The 23,545-nt window shown below is 38.7% G+C and overlaps 1 protein-coding gene across 1 annotated transcript; it reads right to left on the bottom strand.

The window, feature by feature from the left end:
• Positions 1-7,153: 7,153 nt before the first annotated feature.
• Positions 7,154-21,200, bottom strand: taf1b (TATA box binding protein (Tbp)-associated factor, RNA polymerase I, B). Its single transcript, XM_017682229.2, has 15 exons — positions 21,078-21,200; positions 20,613-20,711; positions 19,099-19,186; positions 18,409-18,506; positions 18,233-18,325; positions 17,274-17,352; positions 16,975-17,149; positions 13,488-13,587; positions 13,125-13,272; positions 12,851-13,028; positions 11,485-11,555; positions 11,235-11,325; positions 11,051-11,121; positions 9,808-10,036; positions 7,154-8,421 (listed from the first exon to the last, which is right to left on the bottom strand). The coding sequence occupies exons 1-15, from the start codon at positions 21,093-21,095 to the stop codon at positions 8,205-8,207; spliced, it is 1,755 nt and encodes a 584-aa protein (XP_017537718.1). The 5' UTR covers positions 21,096-21,200; the 3' UTR covers positions 7,154-8,204.
• Between the last annotated feature and the right edge of the window lie 2,345 nt (positions 21,201-23,545).

Below are 23,545 nucleotides of genomic sequence, written 5' to 3'. Positions count from 1 at the left end.
GCCTTTAAATTAGCACCAGTGAAAAAGGTGCTACATGTAAGATTCAACTTCCATGAAGAGTGTTAGTCAGAAAGATTTCAGCAGTAGTGCATTAACCACTTCCTTGTTTTCCTTATATAGCCATTCAGCAAAGCTGTGGGCAGAAGGAGAGGGGGAGCGCGGAGAAAGAGAACTTAGAGAACACGCACGTGCCTATATTCTCTCCAGTGCTGTTGGATCTTACCCAGATTTTACATTCACTTTATAGTACAGTATGCTGCTCTTTCTCTGTAATGGAGTGTGCGGGGTGGGAGCGCAGAGCAGGACCCCAGTCAATTAAGGTTAAGCAACATGCTGAGATCACAGCGGGGGGAAACGCTCCGGCTGCAGCCTATAGACTGAATTTTTGATTTGGGCCATGCTCCTTTAACCCTTTATTGCTCTGAGTAAAATCAAAGGCTACGTTTACACAGCAGGTAAAAGTGGCCCAAATCCGATCTTTTTCCTCATATGTGACACAGATTTGTCATATGTGTGTCAGTGTGAACAGCAAAAAAACGCATTGAATCTGACATTTTCAATTCCGATTTGAGATGCTTTCATATGTGGTGCTGAACTCCGTATCCGCTCTTCAGCAATGCGACTCAGTGTGAACAGCCAGATCGGATTTAATGCGACTTTTACGTCAGTCCAACTTGACATTTGTCATCATTTCGCGCTACTGAGACTCACAAATATTCATGCTGATGTTTCTGTACCAAAAAATGAGAGGAGACTCATCGCAGCCGCTCCGGGGGACACGAACCAAAGAAGTGGACCTGGCCGAATACCGGGCCCTTTTTACAGCAACTCGAACACACTGTGGGTGATGAGCCCAGCTGTCAACAACTGGAACTTCATAATCGCTCCTGTGATGCTGGCGAAGACAAAACCGGGAGAGACTAGTTTTCGGTAGTCGTCATGATTGTTCACCTCTGGACGAGCCGCCATATGAAGTATTGTTCTTTTGCGCATGGGGGATGGTTCGGCAGCGTGGTCTGTTCAGACTGATGTCGGATCACATTTAAAAGATAGTGTGAACAGGCAAACAAAAAAAAATCAGATTTGGTGAAAAAATCAGATTTGGGCCACTTGCTGTGTATTGGCACCCCTTAAATGGAATCAGTTGGGGAAGACATGTTTGGTGTCTAAAAACTAAAGAAACAAAGTTCGGACAGCTATCATGTCTTGGCTGATTGACTACATTTAGAGCATGGGGAAAGCTCTGCGGATGTTTGATATCAAATTGTCCCTGACTGTGTGAGTACATGGATTTATTTCCATGAACATTCGCGTAAGACAAACTGTGTGTGATTTCAGAAACAATTCTGGAAAAATATAAGTTTTGTTCATGGTCACATGGTTCATATTGTGCCAATTAATCAATTAGACCCAATAATAAATTAAATTTAAAAAGAATAATTGAATGATGAATAGTAAACAATGTATTTAAAACTGTGGCAACATAATAACATAATGATCCATGTAGCCTATATTGCTGGGTAGCCCATAATTTTATACCATAACCTACATTTAAATTAAAAGAATATTTTAAAATAGCATTTTTAAAATAATTTCTTAAAAAATAGAGTGTAATTTTATCAAATATGCTGTTAATTGTTTTGTCTTTTTAGCCCACCACAAACACAAGACAAAAAGTTTGGGCGCCTCTGGTCTGTTCAGTAATAGTGCTTGCAGGCCACTGAGGATCACACAGTAAACGTGATGCAGTAAATAGACACTTTAAAGGTCTTTTATTACAGGTCTTTTAAAGGTGTTTTATTATAAAAAATGAAATACAACTATACACACAATATTCTAGTTATTTAAAAATGCATATTGTTAAAAATGATACATTATTTGTAAAAATAACAGTTGTATTTGTTATCACTGCAATATTTTATTTAATAATATTTTGTTTAACTCATTATTATTCAAACATAATATAAATATTTAAAAAACAATATATTTTAAAACTTTTATGGTAGTTTAATAATAATTTTTAAATGATAAAGTACAGTTTTGGTTGCGCCAAAAACCACATAATACTAAACTGTCCATACTATTCTAAAGGTGGCGTACTCGTTTTACGTACTAATTAGCGTGGTGATATGTGGGTTAGGACGCGCGCATGTACCGAACAGGGTGGCGGTGTCTGTGTTCGTGTTAGTGTTTTGCTACTTGGTGAAGTAAATGGCTCTGGCTATGTGACCATTTACACCCAAAAACAGCAACAAAAATAATGTGAACTCAAGACGGCATATCATTAAATACATAGTACGATGTAAGATAAAACGTAAAAGGGGAGAACGAGATTTGTGGCGGAGCTCTGCTGATCTGCTTTGTGTTGCTTACTGAGAGCCTCGCGCGCACGTGAGAGAGAGAAAGGCGAGCCCAGAAAGACGTGGAAGTTCCTCGTGCTGCTCGCAAATGCCAAGTGAGAACGAGATAGCGGGGGGTGAGGGGAGGGGGGTGGGGGATGGGGTAGGGCAGCTCTAGCAGGAAGCATGTGGACGGTGTTTACATGCGCGAGCAGTCAGCTGGTGTGTGCAGGGAGTGGCGCCAGAAAAACACCCACAGCAGCACAGGCTCTCTCTCTCTCTCTCTCTCTCTCTCTCTATGCCCCCTCCCCCTCCGCTCTCTCAGCTGCTTCACGAGACTGAGGCTGGCTTCTTATTCTAATTTTCCGTTCCACCTTAAATGCTGCAGCACTCACTTTCTGGTGCTGAAGTCCCGAGGCGCCAGAATACAACTGCTGCACCATTTAAGGTGGAACGGGCAATTCGAATAAAACAACGTTGGAGTCTCATTATTACACTCAACAAGGCCTTTTGATTGACCTGTGCATTCATTTATGTTGTAACTATTAATTGAGACTCTTACAATGTGAAATTTCACATATCCATGTTATTAATGTACAACCCCATTTCCAAAAAAGCTGGGACACTGTGCAAAATGTAAATAAAAACAAAATGCAATTATGTGAAAATCATTTAAACCCTATATTTCATTGAAAGTGGTGCAAAGACAACGTAACACATGTTGAAACTGCGAAATTATATTGTTCTTTGAAAAATATTTGCCCATTTTGAATTTGATGCCAGTAACATTCCAAAAAAAGATGGGACAGGGCAACAAAAGGATGCTATAAAAAAACACCTGGTGGTTGATTGGCAACAGTTGAGTAACATGATTGGGTATAAAGAGCATCTCAGAAAGGCGGAGTCTTTCAGAAGTAAAGATGAGGATGGGTTTACCACTCTGAAAGACTGCACCATCATATAGTGCAACAATTTAAGAAAAACATTTCTCAACATAAAATAGAGCTGCTTTTCATCGTCTACGGTACATAATATCATCAAAAGACTCAGAGAATATGGAGAAATCTCTGCATGTAAGGGACAAGGCCAAAAACCCGTAATTGCTGGCTGTGATCTTTGGGCCCTCAGACAGCACTGCATTAAAAACAGACACGATTCTGTAGTGGAAATCACTGCATGGGCTCAGAAACACTTCTGTGAACTGTCTGTGAAAATAGTTCATCACGGCATCCACAAATGCAAGTTAAAACTTTAAAACACAAAGAAGAAACCAAATATAAACAGGATCCAGAAATGCTGCCACCTTCTCTGGGCCTGAGCTCATTTAAAATGGCCTGAGGGGAAGGGGAAAAGTGTCCTGTGGTCTGATGAATCAACATTTAAAATTCTTTTTGGGGCTAGAGACCACTCATCTTATTATCAGTGCACAGTTCAAAAGCTAGTATTCATGATGGTTTAGGGGGGCATTAGTGCACATGGCATGGGTGACGTGCACATCTGTGAAGGCGCTATTAATGCTGAATGATATGTACATGTTTTGGCAACATATGCTGCCATCCAGATGACGTCTTTTTCAGAGAAGGCCTTGATTATTTCAGCAAGATGATGTCAAACCACATTATGCATGTATTACAGCAGCAGTGGTCCGTATTAAAAGAGTTTGGGCGCTAAACTGACCAGTCACCACTGAGAAAATTTGGCACTTTATGAAATTAAAAATATGACAAAGGAACCCCTGAAACTGATGAGCAGCTGAAATTCTGTATCAAACAAGAACAGAAAACATTTCACTTTCAGAACTACGGCAGTGTCTCCTCAATTCCCTAACACTTACAGAGTGCTGTTAAAGAAGAGGTGATGAAACACAACGGTAAACAGGCCCCCTTCCCAACTTTTTTGGAATGTGTTGTTGGCATTAAATTCAAAATGGGCAAATATTTTTCAGAAACAATACAATTTTCAACATTCAGTTTAAACTTTTGATGTGTTGTCTATGTACTATTTTCCTTTAAAAATGTGGTTTACATGATTTTCATATCATTGCATTTTATTTTTATTTACATTCAGCACTTTGTTTCAGCTTTTTCGGAAGTGGGGTTGTACACACAAAACACCTTCTGCTTCATTGCCTGGACATCTGCCCCTCAGGATCTGTTTATGGGGGGTTAAAAAGCAAATCATTGGGATTCATCAATCTGTCAAGTCAATCGGAAATCAAAAGAAACCTTTTTAATGATTTATCATTTCAAAGATAATCTTGTTTTTTGTAAAGTTTAAGTAAAGTATAGTAATGTTTGCCCATCTCCAAAATGTTTTGATTGCATCACTGTGCGCATGTGGACTGGGAAAAATATTCACTAATAGCGCTGTGGTTCACCTCCCCCAACAGTCGTCGGGCAAACATGATCAAACTAGATCAGAGACCCTCCTTGATGACGTGTTTTACTCTGTAATATGTTGCAGTAAAAAAAGGAAAGGGTGCAATGATTTCCCACTCATGTTAATCAAATTAATTATTACTAATAAAACAATTATCTTCACAAATACCAACTCACTTTTTACTCTCCTTTACCATCTTGGGGCGTCTAATATGACATGATCTCCAGTCCGCTAATTCACTGTTTTCATGGTGGAATGCAGGGCGTGTTATGAGCAGAAGCACTGAGTGGTTTTACTGTGGTGAATAGCTTCAATTGCGCTTTGGTACTGTATGTAGGAGGTAATAACAGTGTATGTATGCAGTAGAAGGGCAGTGGTTGAGAGAACATAGTGATTTACATGATTCTGGGTCCTGAAGAAGCTACATCAGGTGTGAAAAGAAGCACCTTCATTGCACTGATTGCTATAGTTGGGCCTTTGGCAGCCATGAGCTGATTGTAGCTTTTCAACATGATACACAGTCATATGCAAACCCCCTAGTCACACTGTTTAAGGGAAAGTAAGCATTTCTCTGCACATTTCAGGGCACAATTGCCATTTACCTGCTGACATAAAACGTGCCATAACTTTTACACAGGCCCCGTTTCAACCCCGTCCCATCCCCCAATATGTTAAAGTCAGCCAATAAACAGTAATTGTGTATTAAGTGTGACTGGGTTCTCTGTAGAGGATGTGTAATTTATTTGCACTTAGAAAATCAACAAAACATGAAACTTGACCAGAGCAGAGCAAAGGCAGGATGTGTGGAGCAACCATGTTCCCTAACTGGAGGTAATATAGTTGTGCTCTTAAAAGTACCACCATAGTGACAGCGTTTGGACCCTTAAAGAAAGCTTTTTTCTCTTCCCCTGAGAGTGTTCAGTAATCTTAAGAGTTTCAAAGAAACCTTTCCAGGCCCCTGCCTTGGCTGAGCGTTATGACTACATCACTTTCAAAATGATACAGAACACTTCTCAGCATTGTCTGATCTTATGTCTATTGGCTGCTTTCACAGGTTTGCAGGCCACTTGTACTGGAGGGTCTGCTGGCCTTTGCCCTCATGCGTAGTAGATTTTGAAATCATTTCCTATCTTCATGAAGGGTCTTGTGCTTGGCCCTCCTTTGTCCCCTCACCCACACTTGTAGCAGAACAGGACCTGCAAGACGAAGATCTCAGAGAACAAAGGAAAATATTCTCAGGTCCTCTTCAGGTCAACGTTGACCTTTATTACAGAGTGGAAATATATAAAACATAAATAAACACAATATAAATCAATGTGCATTTTGTACTTCACATCATTTTAACTTCTGGTTGACATTTTTTTTTTTGCTCTTGGGTAACAGGCTGGGGCTAAAAGCAACAGGACAAAAGAATTCTTTGTTAGCCTTAAATCTCGTGTCCCCCTTGTGGTAGATCTATGTAACTACAGCCACGAGTTTCGATTTCAAAGAAGAATTCCATCGCAAAAGGAAAGTGTTAAAAGTGTTAAAATGAACCAGAACTGATCATGTCGTAACCCTCTAAAGCGTACATGATGAAATTACTCCATGGAAAGGTTATGAATACATGCCTGAACCTGAGACAGTTTTTGGACAGTTTGAGAAAGGATTTTGTCACAGTCTGCAGGACCAAATAAAGTATCACTGATGAGCCTCTGAATGGTTTATTACAGAACCATTTTGATTCATATAGCCCTTAAAAATACAATATCTAAATTTGTGGGCCTCAGAAAATGACTCTTACTACCATGTCAAAAACAGCTTATCTCCAAAATCATCTCCAAGTGTATACGGGGTATTATACTTTCCATAGTGTGACCTTTAGTTAAGACTAAAGGTGCAGTCTTATTCTAAAGCTTCCTGTTTCCTAGTTACTCTACATTTGAATGAGGTAATTACTCATAATTGCACTGCCGCACACAAACACACCGCATGCTATTTTAATACATGTATGTTTTTCCTCCCTTCCTATGTTCTGGTGCTTTGCGTAGGTGAGAAGGCTCGCATACACCAGTGAACAGAGTACTATACTGGCTGGAGTTCCCATTGTAGAAAGAAAAAAAAAAAAAATACACACACACACACACACACACACACACACACACACACACACATATATATATATATATATATATACACACACACACACACACACACACACACACACACACACACATATATATATATATATACACACACACACACACACACACACACACACACACACACACACACACACATATATATATATATATACACACACACACACACACACACACACACACACACACACACACACACATATATATATATATATATATATACACACACACACACACACACACACACACACACACACACACACAGATCCTTGACCATTCTCACTCCAATAATAATAATAGTAATAAGAATGTTTATTGATATACTACCTTTCAAACGCAAATGCAGCTTAAAGCACTTCTCAACACAAAGTAAAACAGAAAAAAGATAATCAAAATAAAACAAAAAATAAACAAAATCAATATTTACAGTAAAAAACAAGATAAACTTTTAAATAAAAAACAAAAATGCGAAGAAAAAAAAGTTACACTCTAAAGTAAAATAAATAAATACACAAACTGAAGGAGCCTGAATGATGGTTATTGGTAATGTGCTCCAGATTTTGGTCTTGAGTTTCAGAATATACAAAGGCTCACATTAGATAATCTTCAAGCTTGACCTGGAAAATAATCCCTCAGGCACTGTATGAAGGAGCTAAACCATTAAACAATTGAAAAATTAGTAGTGAAACCTCATGTTGATTCTCAAAGAGACAGGCACCAGATAAGACCAGATAACTAAAATTAATTATGTCCTAAATCTTATTTTGGACATATCATAAGAACCAATTAATCAAAAAATAAAATTATGCTGGGAGCAGCTGAAGGTGAAAGAGATTAAGGATGGCCAGCAGCAAGACAGACTAAATCAGAGTCATTAAGAAGCCTCAAAACACAAAGAGAAAACATGCAGGTGAAACACTTTCATATAAAGATTCTAGATCAGTCAAAAAGCTTTCCTTAAACTGCACTTGCAGTCCAAGCACACTTTAGGTAACCTTTATTTATAAGTATGCCTTAGAGTATACCTAGTAGTTCAATGAAAGGCAGGTTCTTCACTATCTTTTCTCTGTGCCCAAACTTCTACAAGTAGAAACAAAGATGCACAACATGTATAAGAAGACAGCATTCAAAAAGTGTCTCTAAATATGAAAAACCACGCAAATCCTCAACTGTTCAAACATTCATTTCAATAACAGGGGATTCAGAACCGTCTTAGTGATAAAGATTATTATGAAACACAGAGAAAAAAGAGACAGTCCTGTTGTAAACCAATCAGTTTGCAACATCAGCCTCATAAGGCACAGTGATTCATCACTTGTCCTGAACAAAACCCACAGTTTTTAGATCAGACAGGGTCTGCTGCCCTCTTCCTTTTTCTTTGTGGTTTCTGTGTGCGTTTATCAGACAAAGTTTTGCCTAAAATTAGTCGTTGCTCCACCTTTACGACCTCTTTGTGCAGCTCTGCCTCGCTGACTCCCAGGAGGAATGAGAAAAGGCCCAGCACCCACACGTACATCCTGGGCAGGGTGGGCTCCAGGTCAGGAAAATGGTTCCAACAGTTTCTATACCAAGAAATAAAACAGCATAGTTTACAAGTGCAGAGTTCACTATAACAAAGCACAGCTGGCAAAAACATTTTTTGGCTGTTATTTGTTTAAATGTCATTCAGTATACAGAACAGACCATGCGAGTGCTTGTTCACTCTATACTGTGCAAATAGGTAAAGAGGCTTGAACTGCATTTCCACCTGCAAATACGGACAAGATGTGCAGCGTGAATGGTGTTCACCTCATAACAGATTCCCATTTAAGTGGTTTATAGTAAAATTAACAAACAAATACATAAGCCTTTAAAGAACTAGGCTTACAGAAGTCTTCTGTTAAATTCCACAGGTCTATTTCATCAGAATCCATAACAAATAAAAAACAGAAATCAATCATGATAAAAGCAGAAATTCTGTTTCTTAGCATTATTTTCATATTTTGATCTGAGGCACTTCAGTACAGAACACTTAATTGTCCCAATGCACACAATCTTACTGTCTCTCAAGCTACATTTTATGGACAAAATTATGTAGACATCTCTCCTAATCACTGAGTTCAGGTGTTTTAGCTGCACCACATACCGTCCATAAAGACATGATTTAATTAATCTGGTATTCACTGAACACCTTTAGGATAAACTGGAATGCCAATTGTGTGGCCTTCTCATTCAACATCAGTGCTTGACCTCACAAGTGCTCTTTTGACTGAATGGGCACAAATTTTCAAATGGACACATTCCAAAATTTTGTGGAAAGCGTTCCAAGCAGAATGAATGCTGTAACAGCCACAAAAGTATAATTAGTCTGATATGACATTACTGTCATTACTAGGTTGGTAATGTTGGCTGAAGTAACAGACAATTTACATTTTTAGGTCACCTTAAAGATTTTAGACTGACTGCCTATCTTGGTATATTTCAAGCCAAATGTCACCTACCATCAATTTCTGGGTTTTCCTTTTTGTTTTCATTTAATGCAGTGATAAGATGATGATCACTGATGCACTTAGTGACACTAAGCAGAGCTCGAAGCTGCTGAGTAGTGGTGTACATTAGTATTGAATGTTGGTGGCAGGGTGAGGGTATAAATTTATGGACACTGCCTGTTGAAGCACCACACCTGCAGCATCCTTAGGAGTCCCTCAACATGATGGCTAACATTAAATATGGCTACCATTTCCCTGGGTAAGAGTATCAGCTAAATAACAAATTATGCCTGACTTCGCCATTCAGGGACACATATTTATAGAGGTTTACGCTCACTGCCCTTTAGTTAAGGATTAGAGTGTGAATGTGCAATTTTTTAAAATGCAGAACACTTTTGGTTATTGGTAACTGTATGATCTACAGCAGAGCACAAGCTGTCAGTCATCAGTCTAGAAATTCCATTCTGATGTGTATCTTACTGTTTGTGGCAGTGCCTGAAGTCAGTGTGCCAATATGTTTTATTAACAAGCAGCTTTTCTCTTCCCTCTTTCACCAGCATGCCGCTGAGGTCCTTATTGTGGAGGCTGGGTCCATCTGCATCCTCCTCCTTTCCCCAGAGGAAGTGGAAGGTGAATGGGGAAGAAGGCTGCTGCTCTGGATCTGAGCCAGCCAGAGTGCAGAAATTGCTCTGCAGCTGCTCAACCACACCTGAACATAAAGAGAAGAAAGAAACCTGAGCCTGATGCTGCAGATAGAGATTGCTAATACATACAACTGACTGGAATTAGAGCATGGTATGTGTTCTGGTTTATATTTCCTTAAATTTGTCATTTTTATTTAGTGTTTTCAAGTTAAAAAGTGTACTCATGCAAGTTATGTACAGCAGCGGTTAACTATAGCTGTCCAGGTTTTGACACTGCAGCCTGGGATCCAAAGCTCTTGATAATATCATCTCAATGATCTTGAAAGAGTTTCAAATCAGACTTTTCTGGAAAGTGTGCTTGCACATACAAGCAACATGTGTTCACTTACACCAGACTAAAAACTCAAGCAATCTAAATTTAAACTGACCACCCTAAGCACAAGCCCAAGCAACCCACTCATCCACCCCGGGACTTGAATGAACTTTGAACATGACTACTAAAAAGAAAATAGTCTAAGGATCAGTTTTGCAGGCATGGATTAAGTCTAATCTTGGATTCAATTTCAGTAGCAGTGTAGAATTACCTTTGAAAATTCTTTTTAGTTTAGACTTATGCCGGCCTTACACCAAGCAACTCTTCAAACAATTTCATTAGTAAGACAAGTTTCCAATATCAGAATAAAACCATTAGAGTCTTGCTAGAGTTGCATTGTGCTCACATCATCCTGATCATTCAGTGTAAGGTGGTCAGGATGAATGTCTTAACTCAGTCTTTGTCTCGTCTTGATGGAGCAATAAAATCAACCGTGTTTAATATTTAGTTTTATGTCTTGGCTCTTGCAAATAGTGAACTTGCCAGTGGTGTGTGTGAGAGTGAACAAGCAAGTCTACAACACTCCCTGAATGGGCAGCTTACATACTGCTTTAGTCAGCTGTATAGGTAGATAGAGATAAATAAGTTCATTTCTGTGACATACAAATATAAAATATTTGTAAATATAAATATTTTTTTTATGAGGGCTTTTCATGATATGAGCCCTGTAATAGAATTCCAGGTCACCATAAAGCGATCTACTCACGTCTTCGTTTTAGGACCACAGTCTTGTGTTTTACAGATGCAATGACTGGCTTCTTGGCCTTCCATTGTTGCCTGAGCAGCACAACAAATCAACGTTATACACCATTTTAATGCAGTCAAGGTACTACATTTTCACCAAAGAAAGGAAGAAAGAGAAGGTTTTGATCAGAAGTAACTCATCTTACTTGGCCTCAACAAGCTCCTCTCTTTCCCTGGCCTGCTCCAGAGCAGGCTGCACAATCATATACCACCTTCTCAAAGAAAACATCTTGCTGCCTGCCAAAAGCATTAGAACAGGCATATAACCACTGCAGTGCGAGAGTCCTACATGTACCAGTGTACATAATCACAAGCCCATCATTAAATGAAAAGTTGACATTTAACGTTCTCTCCTACACTTAAGACGAGCACTGTTATACACACGCATCTGCCTACCTTGCTTGGACTCCTCTTTCTTGTCTTGGTCACTTTCTTGTGTTTTTTCCTTTGCTTTCCTGGAGAAGCTCCTTAAATATTAATGAGAGAGAAAAACACATGTGAACTATGATCTGTAGTTTTATTTTGCCAGATCTCAATAACACATTAAAATGATTAAGGACCTCATCCTGAGATGGTAAAGTAAGTCCATTTGTTTGCTACTTAATGGAGAAAAAAAAGTTCAGTAAGATCAATAATAACTGTATAAGACACAGCAGTGTATTGCATATAACTAAACCTGCATGTGAAACAAAAACAGCATGTTAAACAGAAATTCCACCTAATTTATAAAAAATGTTTAATTAAAAATTAAACATGAATTAATTAATTTTAATGAAAATAAATGTTAATGTAATCATTAATGTCAAAATCATTGAGTGATTTGCAATAAAATGCCCCGTTCTAAAGAAACTTCCAATCAGAATTGTTCAGAGTGGTGAACTAGATCTCTGAAGGGTTTAATACTCTCAAAGCTACATGACGGAAAGCTGCTGACATGAAATCTCTCCGAAATGCCTCTTAAATCTCACTGAATGATAGCAGAAATGATTTATTTATTTTTGGAATTCTCCTTTAATGTTAACACAGAGCTGAATGCAAATTGACAAAATAAAATCACTCTGACCACAAAAAACCCTGCAGTAAAGCAAACTAAGGTTTCACTTGTGCAAATGGATTGACTGTGCAATAATTACTTAGGAATATATGCAAACACCATATTACATAATTACCTTTAGTGGTTCAGCAAAGAAGTACTACTAGGAACAATGTACTGGTAGAAACTACTGAATTATTTTCAAAATTTTGCTGTTCTTTTTTCAGAATTTAGATTCCATATCTTTTCTTTCTGTACTATTACTCTCCCATTGAGAGATTACAATCATCCTTAGGAAAGAAAAAGGTGACTGAAACAGACATTATTGACAGATACTCCCTGTGATATTTTAATTTTTTCACTTATATTTCTACACATATATTTTCATGGACCAAAAAAGTTAAAAGACAGGAACAGGATAACACACATTCATTTGTATCCAGTTCTACTGTAAATACAAATTGTTTAAGTCTGAAAACACAACAAGATCGATCTACAGAATGGCATATCTTTTTCCACATTTTAAAGTTGATCTAGAGGTGTAATTTAATTATTTATAGCAGGACTAGGATGATACAAGGCACAATGCTGGTCCTAAATTGCTAGTTACAAAAATGTAATTTTCTTTACAACATACAGGACTTTTAATAACAACAATGTTGTAATGAATCACTCAAGTAACTTTACAACATAGGTTGTGCTTTTATTAGTTTGATTATGAAAACTCACCACTCCACCTGATCATCCAACTTGAAGAGAAGCTTCAATGTCACAATGATTACAGCTGCTGCCTGAAGGTCATAGCACTGAAGTATAGACTTCGAAGCAGAAGGGTCAAATGTCAAGAAGCAGTCTTTGTCCATGGCTGTTTTCTCTATTACTTGACATACCAGTGAATGAAGCCTGTCTGATAAAAAGAATGACTTAAGGAAAAATAAGATGAATACAGGGTAAGAGAGAAAGTGGTCCTTAATAGCTCTACTCCAGCTTTAAGCTCACTCACAAGGTAGGTTAGCGTCCATCAGGTAGCGAAGGCTGAGCAGGCCTGGGTGCAGAAGGCAGTTCTGAGACACTGGAGGGAAAGCAGAGAGCTGCAGAATTTTAGCCAGGTGCAGAGACTCCATGTGCACCTTAGTGTAGGAAGGGATGGTCTGCAGTGCAGAAACAAGAGTATATTATACTACCACAATAATAATAATAATGATAATGATAATGATAATAATAATAATAATAATAATAATAATAATAATAATAATAATAATGACAACAACTTTTTAAAGATTATATTCAAGAGTTCAGTTATATCTCACAAATACAATCTGATCACATAATCACAAACACAATATAATTTAAAGCACCTGCCCACCTCAGCTCTAAAGATCACGGCATCCCTGCCAAAAAAACGAATCTCTTCAGGGAAATGCTCATGGACATTAACGTAAGGGACAAGCCTCTTGGACACTAACCTGCAACGGAAATATTATAGACGTTCAGGTAAATCATTGTCTTGAAGGTCTTTTGAAGAAATATATGTATTACAGCATAATATTTTCATCTATTCAACTATATAAGGACCAAAAAGTTCATGAGATTCAAATACACTGCATGCCCTCACAGTACAACTTTACTGCTCAACACTATTTTAGAATTTTTATTCTAGTTTCCCCTGAATCACCAAATGAGCGTTTGAGAGCTTGAAGTATTAAAGAAATAGTTCATCAAAAAACAAAAACTAAACTACACATTTTTCAAAACAATAACACTAATTTCTCCCTTGCCCTGAGGGCTGCTTCTTTAGGTTTCCACTGGAGCTGCAAGGTTAATGTAGCTAACAAGTGATGAAAGCACAAATCAGCAGCATGCAAATTAGTATGTGTCTAGGTGTTAAGTAATCACAAATACACTTGTGTAATGGGTTGAGTTTGACCATTGTAAGGGTACTGGCGAAATGGCAAAACAAAAGCAGGTTTAGGGGTAATGCGTTCCAAAACTTGACACAGACGATGCTCTCTGCAATATTTGTAATGTGAAATGCAAAGCTAGCCATGGCAACACATCTAACCTGAGGACACACCTGGCCAAACACAAAATATATCTAAAAGCCGAAAAGTGTACCGTATTTGACAGCCTGTAAACCAAGTCCCTCACAGCAGCAGCAGCTAACATTATGAGCATGCCTGCAGCCAGCGCCAAAGAAGTTAAACCCTCCTTGGACAGTGAAACTTTAAGTGAGTCATCAACAACTTTGTTGACATCTCCAGGTAATTCATTAGCTAGTTGGATAAGTTGTTGGAGAAAACATGGAATTTTTTTGGTTGATGTTAACTGAGCATTTTTGTCTAGCTTGACTCAACACTGAGCCACTGGATGCATCAAAATTCTTTACCAGCATGTTATTCATAGTAGACAATCAATGAAGTTATATTGATCAGTAAGGTTATGTGAGATTGTTTAAGTGCATGATATGGACAAAAGTACTGGGACACCTACAGGAGCTTTTATGACATCCCATTCTAAATCCATATACATTAATATGGAGTTGATTTCCTTTTGCAGCTATAACAGCTTCCACTCTTCCAGGGGGCTTTCTACAAGATTTTGGAGTGTATCTGTGGGATTTTTAGCCCATTTGTCCAGAAGAGCATTTGAAAGGTCAGACACTGATGTTGGTTGAGAAGGTCTGGCTCGCAACCTCTGTCCTAGTTCATCCCAAAGGTGGTCAATGGGATTGAGGTCAGGACTCTGTGTGGACCGGTCAAGTTCTTTCACATGACACTGACCCAACCATGCAGTTGTAGATCTTTTGTGCACTGGGGCACAGTCATGCTGGAACAGAAAAGGCCTTCCTGAAACTGTTCCCACAAAGTTGGAACTAAGGGTCCTAGGGTCAAACCCCTGAAAAACAAACCTACAGTGGGGAGAACAAGTATTTGATACACTGCTGATTTTTCAGGTTTTCCCACTTGCAAAGCATGTAGAAGACTGTAATTTTTATCATAGGTACTCTTCAACTGTGAGTGATGGAATCTAAAACAAAAATCTAGAAAAATACATTGTATGATTTTTAAATAATTAATTTCCATTTTATTGTGTGAAATAAGTATTTGATACACCAGAAAAAGAAACTTAATATTTGGTACAGAAACCTTTGTTTGCAATTACAGAGATGAGACGTTTCCTGTAGTTCTTGACAAGGTTTGCACACACTGCAGCAGGGATTTTGGCCCACTCCTCCATACAGATCTCCTCCAGAGCCTTCAGGTTTCGTGGCTGTCGCTAGGCCACACGGACTTTAAGCTCCCTCCAAAGATTTTCTATTGGATTCAGGTCTGGAGACTGGCTAGGCCACTCCAGGACCTTAAGATGTTTCCTACGGAGCCACTCTTTAGTTGCCCTGGCTGTGTGTTTTGGGTCGTTATCATGCTGGAAGACCCAGCCACGACCCATCTTCAGTGCTCTTACTGAGGGAAGGAGGTTGTTGGCCAAAATATCACGATACATGGCCCCATCCATCCTTCCCACAATACGGTGCAGTCGTCCTGTCCCCTTTGCAGAAAAGCATCCCCAAAGAATGATGTTCCCTCACGGTTGGGATGGTGTTCTTGGGGTTGTACTCATCATTCTTCTTCTTCCAAACATGACGAGTGGAGTTTAAACCAAAAAGTTCTATTTTTGTCTCATCAGACCACATGACCTTCTCCCATTCCTCCTCTGGATCATTCAGATGGTCATTTGCAAACTTAGACGGGCTTTGACATGCGTTGGCTTGAGGAAGGGCACCTTGCGTGCACTGCAGGATTTTAATCCTTGACGGCGTAGAGTGTTACTGATTGTTTTCTTTGAGACTGTGGTCCCAGCTCTATTCAGGTCATTGACCAGGTCCTGCCGTGTAGTTCTGGGCTCATTCCTCACCTTCCTCAAGATCATTGATGCTCCACGAGGTGAGATCTTGCATGGCGCCCCAGACCGAGGGAGATTTTCTGTTATTTTGCATTTCTTCCATTTTCTAATAATTGCACCAACAGTTGTTGCCTTCTCACCAAGCTGCTTGCCTATTGTCCTGTAGCCCATCCCAGCCTTGTGCAGGTCTACAATTTTATCCCTGATGTCCTTACACAGCTCTCTGGTCTTGGGCATTGTGGAGATGCTGGAGTCTGACTGATTGAGTGTGTGGACAGGTGTCTTTTATACAGGTAACGAGTTCAAACAGGTGCAGTTAATACAGGTAATGAGTGGAGAACAGGAGGGCTTCTTAAAGAAGAAGTAACATGTCTGTGAGAGCCAAAATTCTTACTGGTTGATAGATGATCAAATACTTATTTCACACAATAAAATGGAAATTAATTATTTAAAAATCATACAATGTATTTTTCTGGATTTTTGTTTTAGATTCCATCACTCACAGTTGAAGAGTACCTATGATAAAAATTACAGTCTTCTACATGCTTTGCAAGTGGGAAAACCTTAAAAATCAGCAGTGTATCAAATACTTGTTCTCCCCACTGTATAGCATTATTCCCCCTCCACCAAATTTTACAATTGGCACAACACAGTCAGGCAGGTAATGTTCTCCTGGCATTTGTCAAACCCAGACTCGTCCATCAGACAGACAGATAGAGAAGTGTGATTCGTCTCTCCACACAATACGGTTCCACTGTTCCAGAGTCCACTGGTGGCGTGCTTTACAGACCACTCCATACAAGCTTGTGTAATGATAGACATAAGCACTTTGCACAATGCTAATTGGCCAGTTAAGAGCTTATATTACTTGTTAGCTACATTAGCCTCGCAACAGCAGTGCAAAATAAAGACGCAAACCTAAAAAATGACACACAAGTGCTTCTCTTATTCACCGGAGCAGGTCTGTCAGTGTAATGGCCTCCCGCAGCCACAGCAGGGCAAGATGACACAGGGCCAGTGTCCGAGGCATACTCATGAGATGGCGGCTTCTCCTCTCCTTTCCATCAAAGTAGTATGCAGCATCTAGCGATCCTGAGCACACTGAGGATTTCCCATCACTGGAGTACACTGGAGTTTAAAAAAAAAAAAAAAAAAAAAAAAAAAAAAGTATATTCTCTACATATACACTCAAGACAGTCCAGTGAGAAGGCAAATTGTTTGACAGAAAAAAGCAAGATGGGTGTTGTGATACCAGAGGCTGAGGTAGGCCCGCTCAGATCCGACGCTTCACTCAGAAATGCAGACTCAGGCTCACTCTCAGAGCTTAGGTCCTGAAGTGTGGATTTGAAGGAGGGGTATTGTCAAATTACAAGTACATTAGCTTAAAACATAATTTAAACAACAATAAGAACAGCCACTTGTACTACAATCTGGCACGTTTATCATTTAAAAAGCCAGAGTCTAGAATTAAGACTGCTACATGCATAATAAGGTACATATAAACAACACAAAAATGCTAAATATTCAAAATATTCATAAATATTTATTTTGCACCAAAACTATACACAAGCACACAATGTCATTTTTGTTGGAATTTTGCTGTAGTGTCTATGCTATGAAAGAAACAAACAGAAAGAATCTTTCAAAAAGAATCTTTGAGTTACACTGAGCAGGCTACTCTGGAAAAGCAAAAAGAGCATGGAGCATTTCACTGCCTCAGTCAGCAACTGAAATATAGCAGTTTCAAACACACAACTGAATACATATGTATGTACACTCCCACACAAATTCAATTTGTTGATTTTTTTAGTCCTCAACTGGAAACATACAAATATGATAATTTTCTGCAACTTTTAATGCACAGTTTCAGTTCAAAATATTGAGTTTTGAAACGTATTTGAAAAATACAAAACAATTATAATGAATATTATATACAACTATAATAATAAACATAAATAATAAGCGGTGCTATAACTACACTTTTTGTTTAATTTCCCCCCCAATACGTGTGACATTCAATAAACAGTAACTATGTATTAAAATGTGCAAAAGGGTGTTCGCTATAAAGGAAGTGATCACTAGTTTTCACTTGGCAAAAACAATGAAAGATGTAATGTGAAATTCAAATGAATTTACTGATGGCTCTTCAAACAACACAAATAAACTGCATTTGGGGTGTAATGGTTAGCAGAGCGTCTGCTTTATACTCACCACCGGATTCCTGGTACTGCTCACTGGTGCCCTTGTGTAAGCTTGCCTGGTCTTCTGCAGGTATAGCTTCCAGAAATCCCATAAAACGTTTGTCTGTGAGATATAACTCATTTAAATTAAACAACAAGTACATCTTCTCATCACCTGCATTACCTAAGTGATGGTGCTTTACTGACCTTAAACTGAGGACAGACACCTAGACCAACCAGAGCTTCTGCCTGACGTTTAAGGATGATCTGAAACCCTTCACATACCATCCATTGCTGTCCACCTTCTGGAGATTCATACAAGATTGACAGAGCAGATCTACTTCAGCCTCAAACCTCATAAGTAATTAATATGGTGCTGAATCATTAACACAGTGTCAAAGGAACATCAGAAATTACATTACATGTCCAAAAGTGCATATTTCAACATTTCTTCCAAAATCAAGGGTGTTAATGGGGCATCTGATGTTGAAACATTGCTGTAAGCATGTAATTGCATTCAGTCAGAAAACCACTGCTAAGGTCAGATACTAATGTGGTATGATTAGTTCTGAATTACCAATGCCACTCCAATTCATCCTAAAGGTCCTGCATGGAGCTCTATCACTCCAGAGAACACTGCTCCACAGCCTAATGCTGGGGGGCTTTATATCTCAGGCTTGGAGTTTTGCACAGTGACCTAAGGCTCTGGCACTTGGCTGTTCCAGTGTGTTCCATTCTATCAGCAATGCTTTTCTATGGAGATTAAACAAGCTGTGCGTCAAAACTGAACTTGTGTTTTAATTGAATTATTAATAATAAAGGGTGTCTAGATAGTTTTGGACACATAGTAGAAAATATTTTAATTAAATTGTAGTTCATGCAAAAATCCTGACTAACCTCTTTCAGTCTTCTTGTAGGAGCGTGATAATGTGGATATCCTGTTGTTCAGGAGGTATGTGCTTACGTCCACAATTTCTTGCGTTCTCTGTTTACAACAAAATAAAATGTCAAAAATTAAAGATAGAGAAAATTCTCCATCATCCAGAGTTCAATGCTGATGATACATCTACCTAAAATGCAACTAGGGGTGGGAATCTCTTGGCACCTCATGATTCGATTACAATTCAGAAGGCTGTGATGCAATTATAAAACGATTATCAATGCATCTTTTTTTTCTTCACTGTGTGATGACTGTACTTTTAAAGCAAAGTATTTGTAATGATCTATTATGAATTTACTTCTGCGAGACAGGACGTCTGCAACATAGTGCGAAAGCCCTTTTTCTCAGCGAACTAGCATGCAGCCTGCAGGTCACTTAGCACCACAGTCTCTCCTACCTAGTAGTGAACGAAAAGGCAAAGAGAGAGATTTAACTAAGACGAACATTTGGAGAGGAATGGACTTATTCGCATTTATAAGCAGCACAGTAGATATCCTGCAATGAGAGATAGTCAAATACTAGCTTGCAAAGTTGCGAAGATGAAGTCGCTTTGCCTTCAGCGCCTCAGTCAGAATTTAAGGCAGAATGGAAAAAATTTTAATGAGAAGCTAGTGAATATGAAGCGACTTCAGCCTCGTAAAACAATCGAATGTTGTGAAACATTTTATTGTAGCTAAAGCTTAAAGCAGAGCAAGCTTTTTTTCCCGCACCCCTAAATGCAACAGTCACTTTTATACTGTTATTTGCTGAAAGGAAGGGTGTGTTTTTTTTTGTTTTTTGCAAGATCTGGGCATGGTTTCTCAAAAGCATGTTAGCACAAAGCTTTTAACTGTACTGAACACTCTCTCTACCAGTGTAGATCTTAACACTAAGATGCTTTTGGTTTAAGTTTAGTGATACTTTTTCAATCCCACAAACGGGGAAATTCCACCTCCGCATTTAAACCATCTGTGAAGTGAAACACCACATACACACTAGTGAATACACACACACTAGGGGGCAGTGAGCAGCCCTTATCCACGGTGCCCGGGGAGCAATTTGGGTTAAGTGTCTTGCTCAAGGACACCTCAGTCATGGACTGTCAGCACTGGGGATCGAACCGGCGACCTTCAGGGCCAGTTCCCTAACCACCAACCCATGACTGCCTCTTAACAACGATCACAAACCTTCATACAGGTTTATTAGAGTAAGAAAGTTGTAGAGATGCATGAAGATATCAAAATCATGTCAACATCACACAGGTGTTCTGTTTGTGATGAGGCATACTGGGAATTTTAATCATTAGACTGCATTTGTAACCATTAATAATGATTTTATATTTCTCTATGATGCCAGGCCAATACAGTATAGTATAAATATTTACATTTGATAAACTTTACAATTTGGTATCGGTACATTAAACATGAAACATATCGTACGTGAAAAATATCGGATAACGACATCGGTCTGCAATTCCAGAAAGCTCCTGTACCTCAATCACGTTGTGGCAGTTCTTGCAGAAGAACTGTAAGCCGTCTGATAAAGCCCATGCCACAGCTCCACACTGCACACACGGTTCTTTATACCCGTCCTGAAAACCAAAACAAATGCCTCGTCAGGTTGGTACATATAAGACAATCATTAAACCTCTCTCAGTTTTATCAGGTAACCTAACTTATGCCGATATGCCTTCACTTTAATACTGCACTATTTAAGGCAGAACGGGAAACTTCGCGCAAGAAACTGACATCAGCTTGGTGGCTGGACTTTTTTAACCAGTGAACATAAGAGACTGAAGTTGGCTTCTTATTCGAATTATTCGTTCCATCTTAAATGGTGCAGTAGTTAAAGCCATTTAAGGTGGAACGGGAAATTCGAATATGATGCCAACTTCAGCCTCACATTAAAATTAACATGATTTCTCATAAAAATGAGTTTCGTCCATGTTAAAACTCACTGTAAGCTCCTCGTCCATTTTCAGAAGTCTTTATAAATGTTTCAGAAAAAGATAAATTCACTTCAGAGCTCAGAGGCTCGAGACTCGAGTCTTCTCATCGTGCTTTGTAGGGAGAATTTCCAAAATGGCACCAAGAAGCTACATTTCAAAATAAAAGTCTTTACTTTTTTTTATCAATAGACAGAACAAAAACCACTAGTTAGCTTGACTGTATTCATTTATTAAGCTTAGCTTAAGTGAATACTTTATATTTTTTAACTTTAACAAAAAATGAGGTAGCTATAAAACAAATGTATATTTTCACAGTTTAGATCAATATGTGTAGAGTGGGTGGACAGCATTGCATCACAGTCTTTAGAACTGATGCATCACTCAGAATCAAAGTCATGTTTCAGCTCCTGGTTATCAGACCTTGTCACTAGCTGATGGTCTTGCTTTCTGGAAATTGCTTAATAGCTGTAAGAGATCGCTAGTTCTCTGTAGAACTCCTTTAGATCGTATTAGAAAACCATGAAATGTGTTTAGAGTCACAAGTCACCTATTAAGGCATTAGGATCCCTTACATTGTGATTTCAGCTCATCAACAAAACACAGTAAAGAAACACCAGGAGACACAGGAAGCATTTCATGATTTCAGATTGTTTTATTATGTTTTATGTGACTTTTTCAGTCTTGATTCCTCTCGATGTTTCTTCTTCATGCTTTTTGGGTAGTTTTTTTTAGGTCTTCCTCTCAGTATTTCTTGCTTATGTTTTTCTGGGGGTAACAGATAGCACACAGCAGTAACTTTCTTATGATTTATATTCAACTAATTATCTATGAAATTCCCTTCTTTTCTAAACCTTACTCTGGCCCTAATCCTAACCTTAACTCTAACCATGGTCCAAATGTTAATCCTATTCACTGTTGATAATCAAATGAACTTTGACAGATATTTTGCTGACAGTTCAGACATCTGTAGGTAATCTTATAGGGGATTATTTAAAACACAAAATAAAAAAATAAAAAACCAAGAAAACATGGGAGTTTCATCTTCAGAGTCTTGGTCCCTCTTAGTGCTTCTTCCTCATGCTCTTAGAGGTTTTTTTCTGTCATGATGTCTCCTGGTTCGCTCACTGTGTACTTGGACCTAGGGTGCTCCAAAGTTGATTTGTGATGACATCTTTTTTTTTTTTAAGAAAAAAGAACCACATTGAATGGAAGGCTTGTGCCACATACACAGAATACTAAGAGCAGGCATTCCAGTTGGGGGCACAATTGTCCACGATATGCTGCTTGAGAGCAGTTATTTTCCTGTTTCCCAGTAATAAAAGAAATATACAGATCAGAAGAGGAGGAGGAAAAATAAAAGTAGGACCATCTTATATCCACATTTGACTCCTCCTCCTTTCGCTATTGTACATCTCTTTATGAGTGCAGATGAAGGTGCACTGCGCTCTATGGTGTGTGTGTGTGTGTGTGTGTGTGTGTGTGTGTGTGTGTGTGTGAAAGCGTGTGGATGTGCGTGGGTGGGTGGCTGCTCAAGTGGGTGTGTGTAGGAGTGTGAGAAAGAGTGTGAGGACACGAGGACAGGGAACCATGGGAACCAGCAGGCACAAATGGAGAGAGCTCATTGTACTTTCTATTTAGAGAAAAACATGCGTCTCACTTGCCTTTGTGATTTGTAATAGAATCACATTTGCTTTGACAGTTTTGTGTGTAATGTACATAATCCCCATGGGTTCTAGTCTAAAACAGGACACAGACTGTATAAATAAACAGTAAAGTACAACATAGCATATGCAGTGTACTGTAATATACAGCAAGTAATGACTAATGATACTGGCTTATAGAAATAGTAGTATAAAGCTTTTTACTCACTAGGACTCAATCCTTATCCAGATTCTCTGTTCCACGTTAACTGGTGCAACGGTTACATTCTGGCCCCTCTAAGCTTTTTATTTTCACAGGTGCTGTAAGAATAAAGGGGAATTCCATCAATGCTGCAAAATATTTGTTCAGTTAAACCATTAAGATGTAAACAAAGTCATTTAGACTGGGTTAATGTGAAATGTCTCACTATAAGAGAAACGTATTGATTCAGATTTTACAGCAGTAGTGATAGGAAGCAGACATCTGAAGAGGGTAATGGTACTAAAATCTCCCTCACTGAAAGACATGATTTATTATCATTTTAAGAGAAGGTTTTGGCCTAAACTGTCACTTCTAAAATCTGTTTATGGTGGAGAGGTTCATGTAGGGCTTTGTAAGGCAAAATAATCTCCAATGAAAATGTATTTTACCAGATCTACCACTAGTTTACCATTATCAGCATCATGTGGAAAACCTCAGAAGACATGTGTAGGTTCATTGGTGGTGTCAGACGCATATAAAATGGTCATGTTTGCATTGTATACACAGCGTCCCTTGGTTCCTATCATCACCACCACTGTAACACATTGAATGACTGAAGTATGCAGAAATGTTGA

The sequence above is a fragment of the Pygocentrus nattereri genome, chromosome 4 (genome assembly GCF_015220715.1).
Source record: "Pygocentrus nattereri isolate fPygNat1 chromosome 4, fPygNat1.pri, whole genome shotgun sequence".
NCBI lineage: Eukaryota > Metazoa > Chordata > Actinopteri > Characiformes > Serrasalmidae > Pygocentrus > Pygocentrus nattereri.
This window is presented reverse-complemented; position numbering and strand designations above follow the sequence as displayed.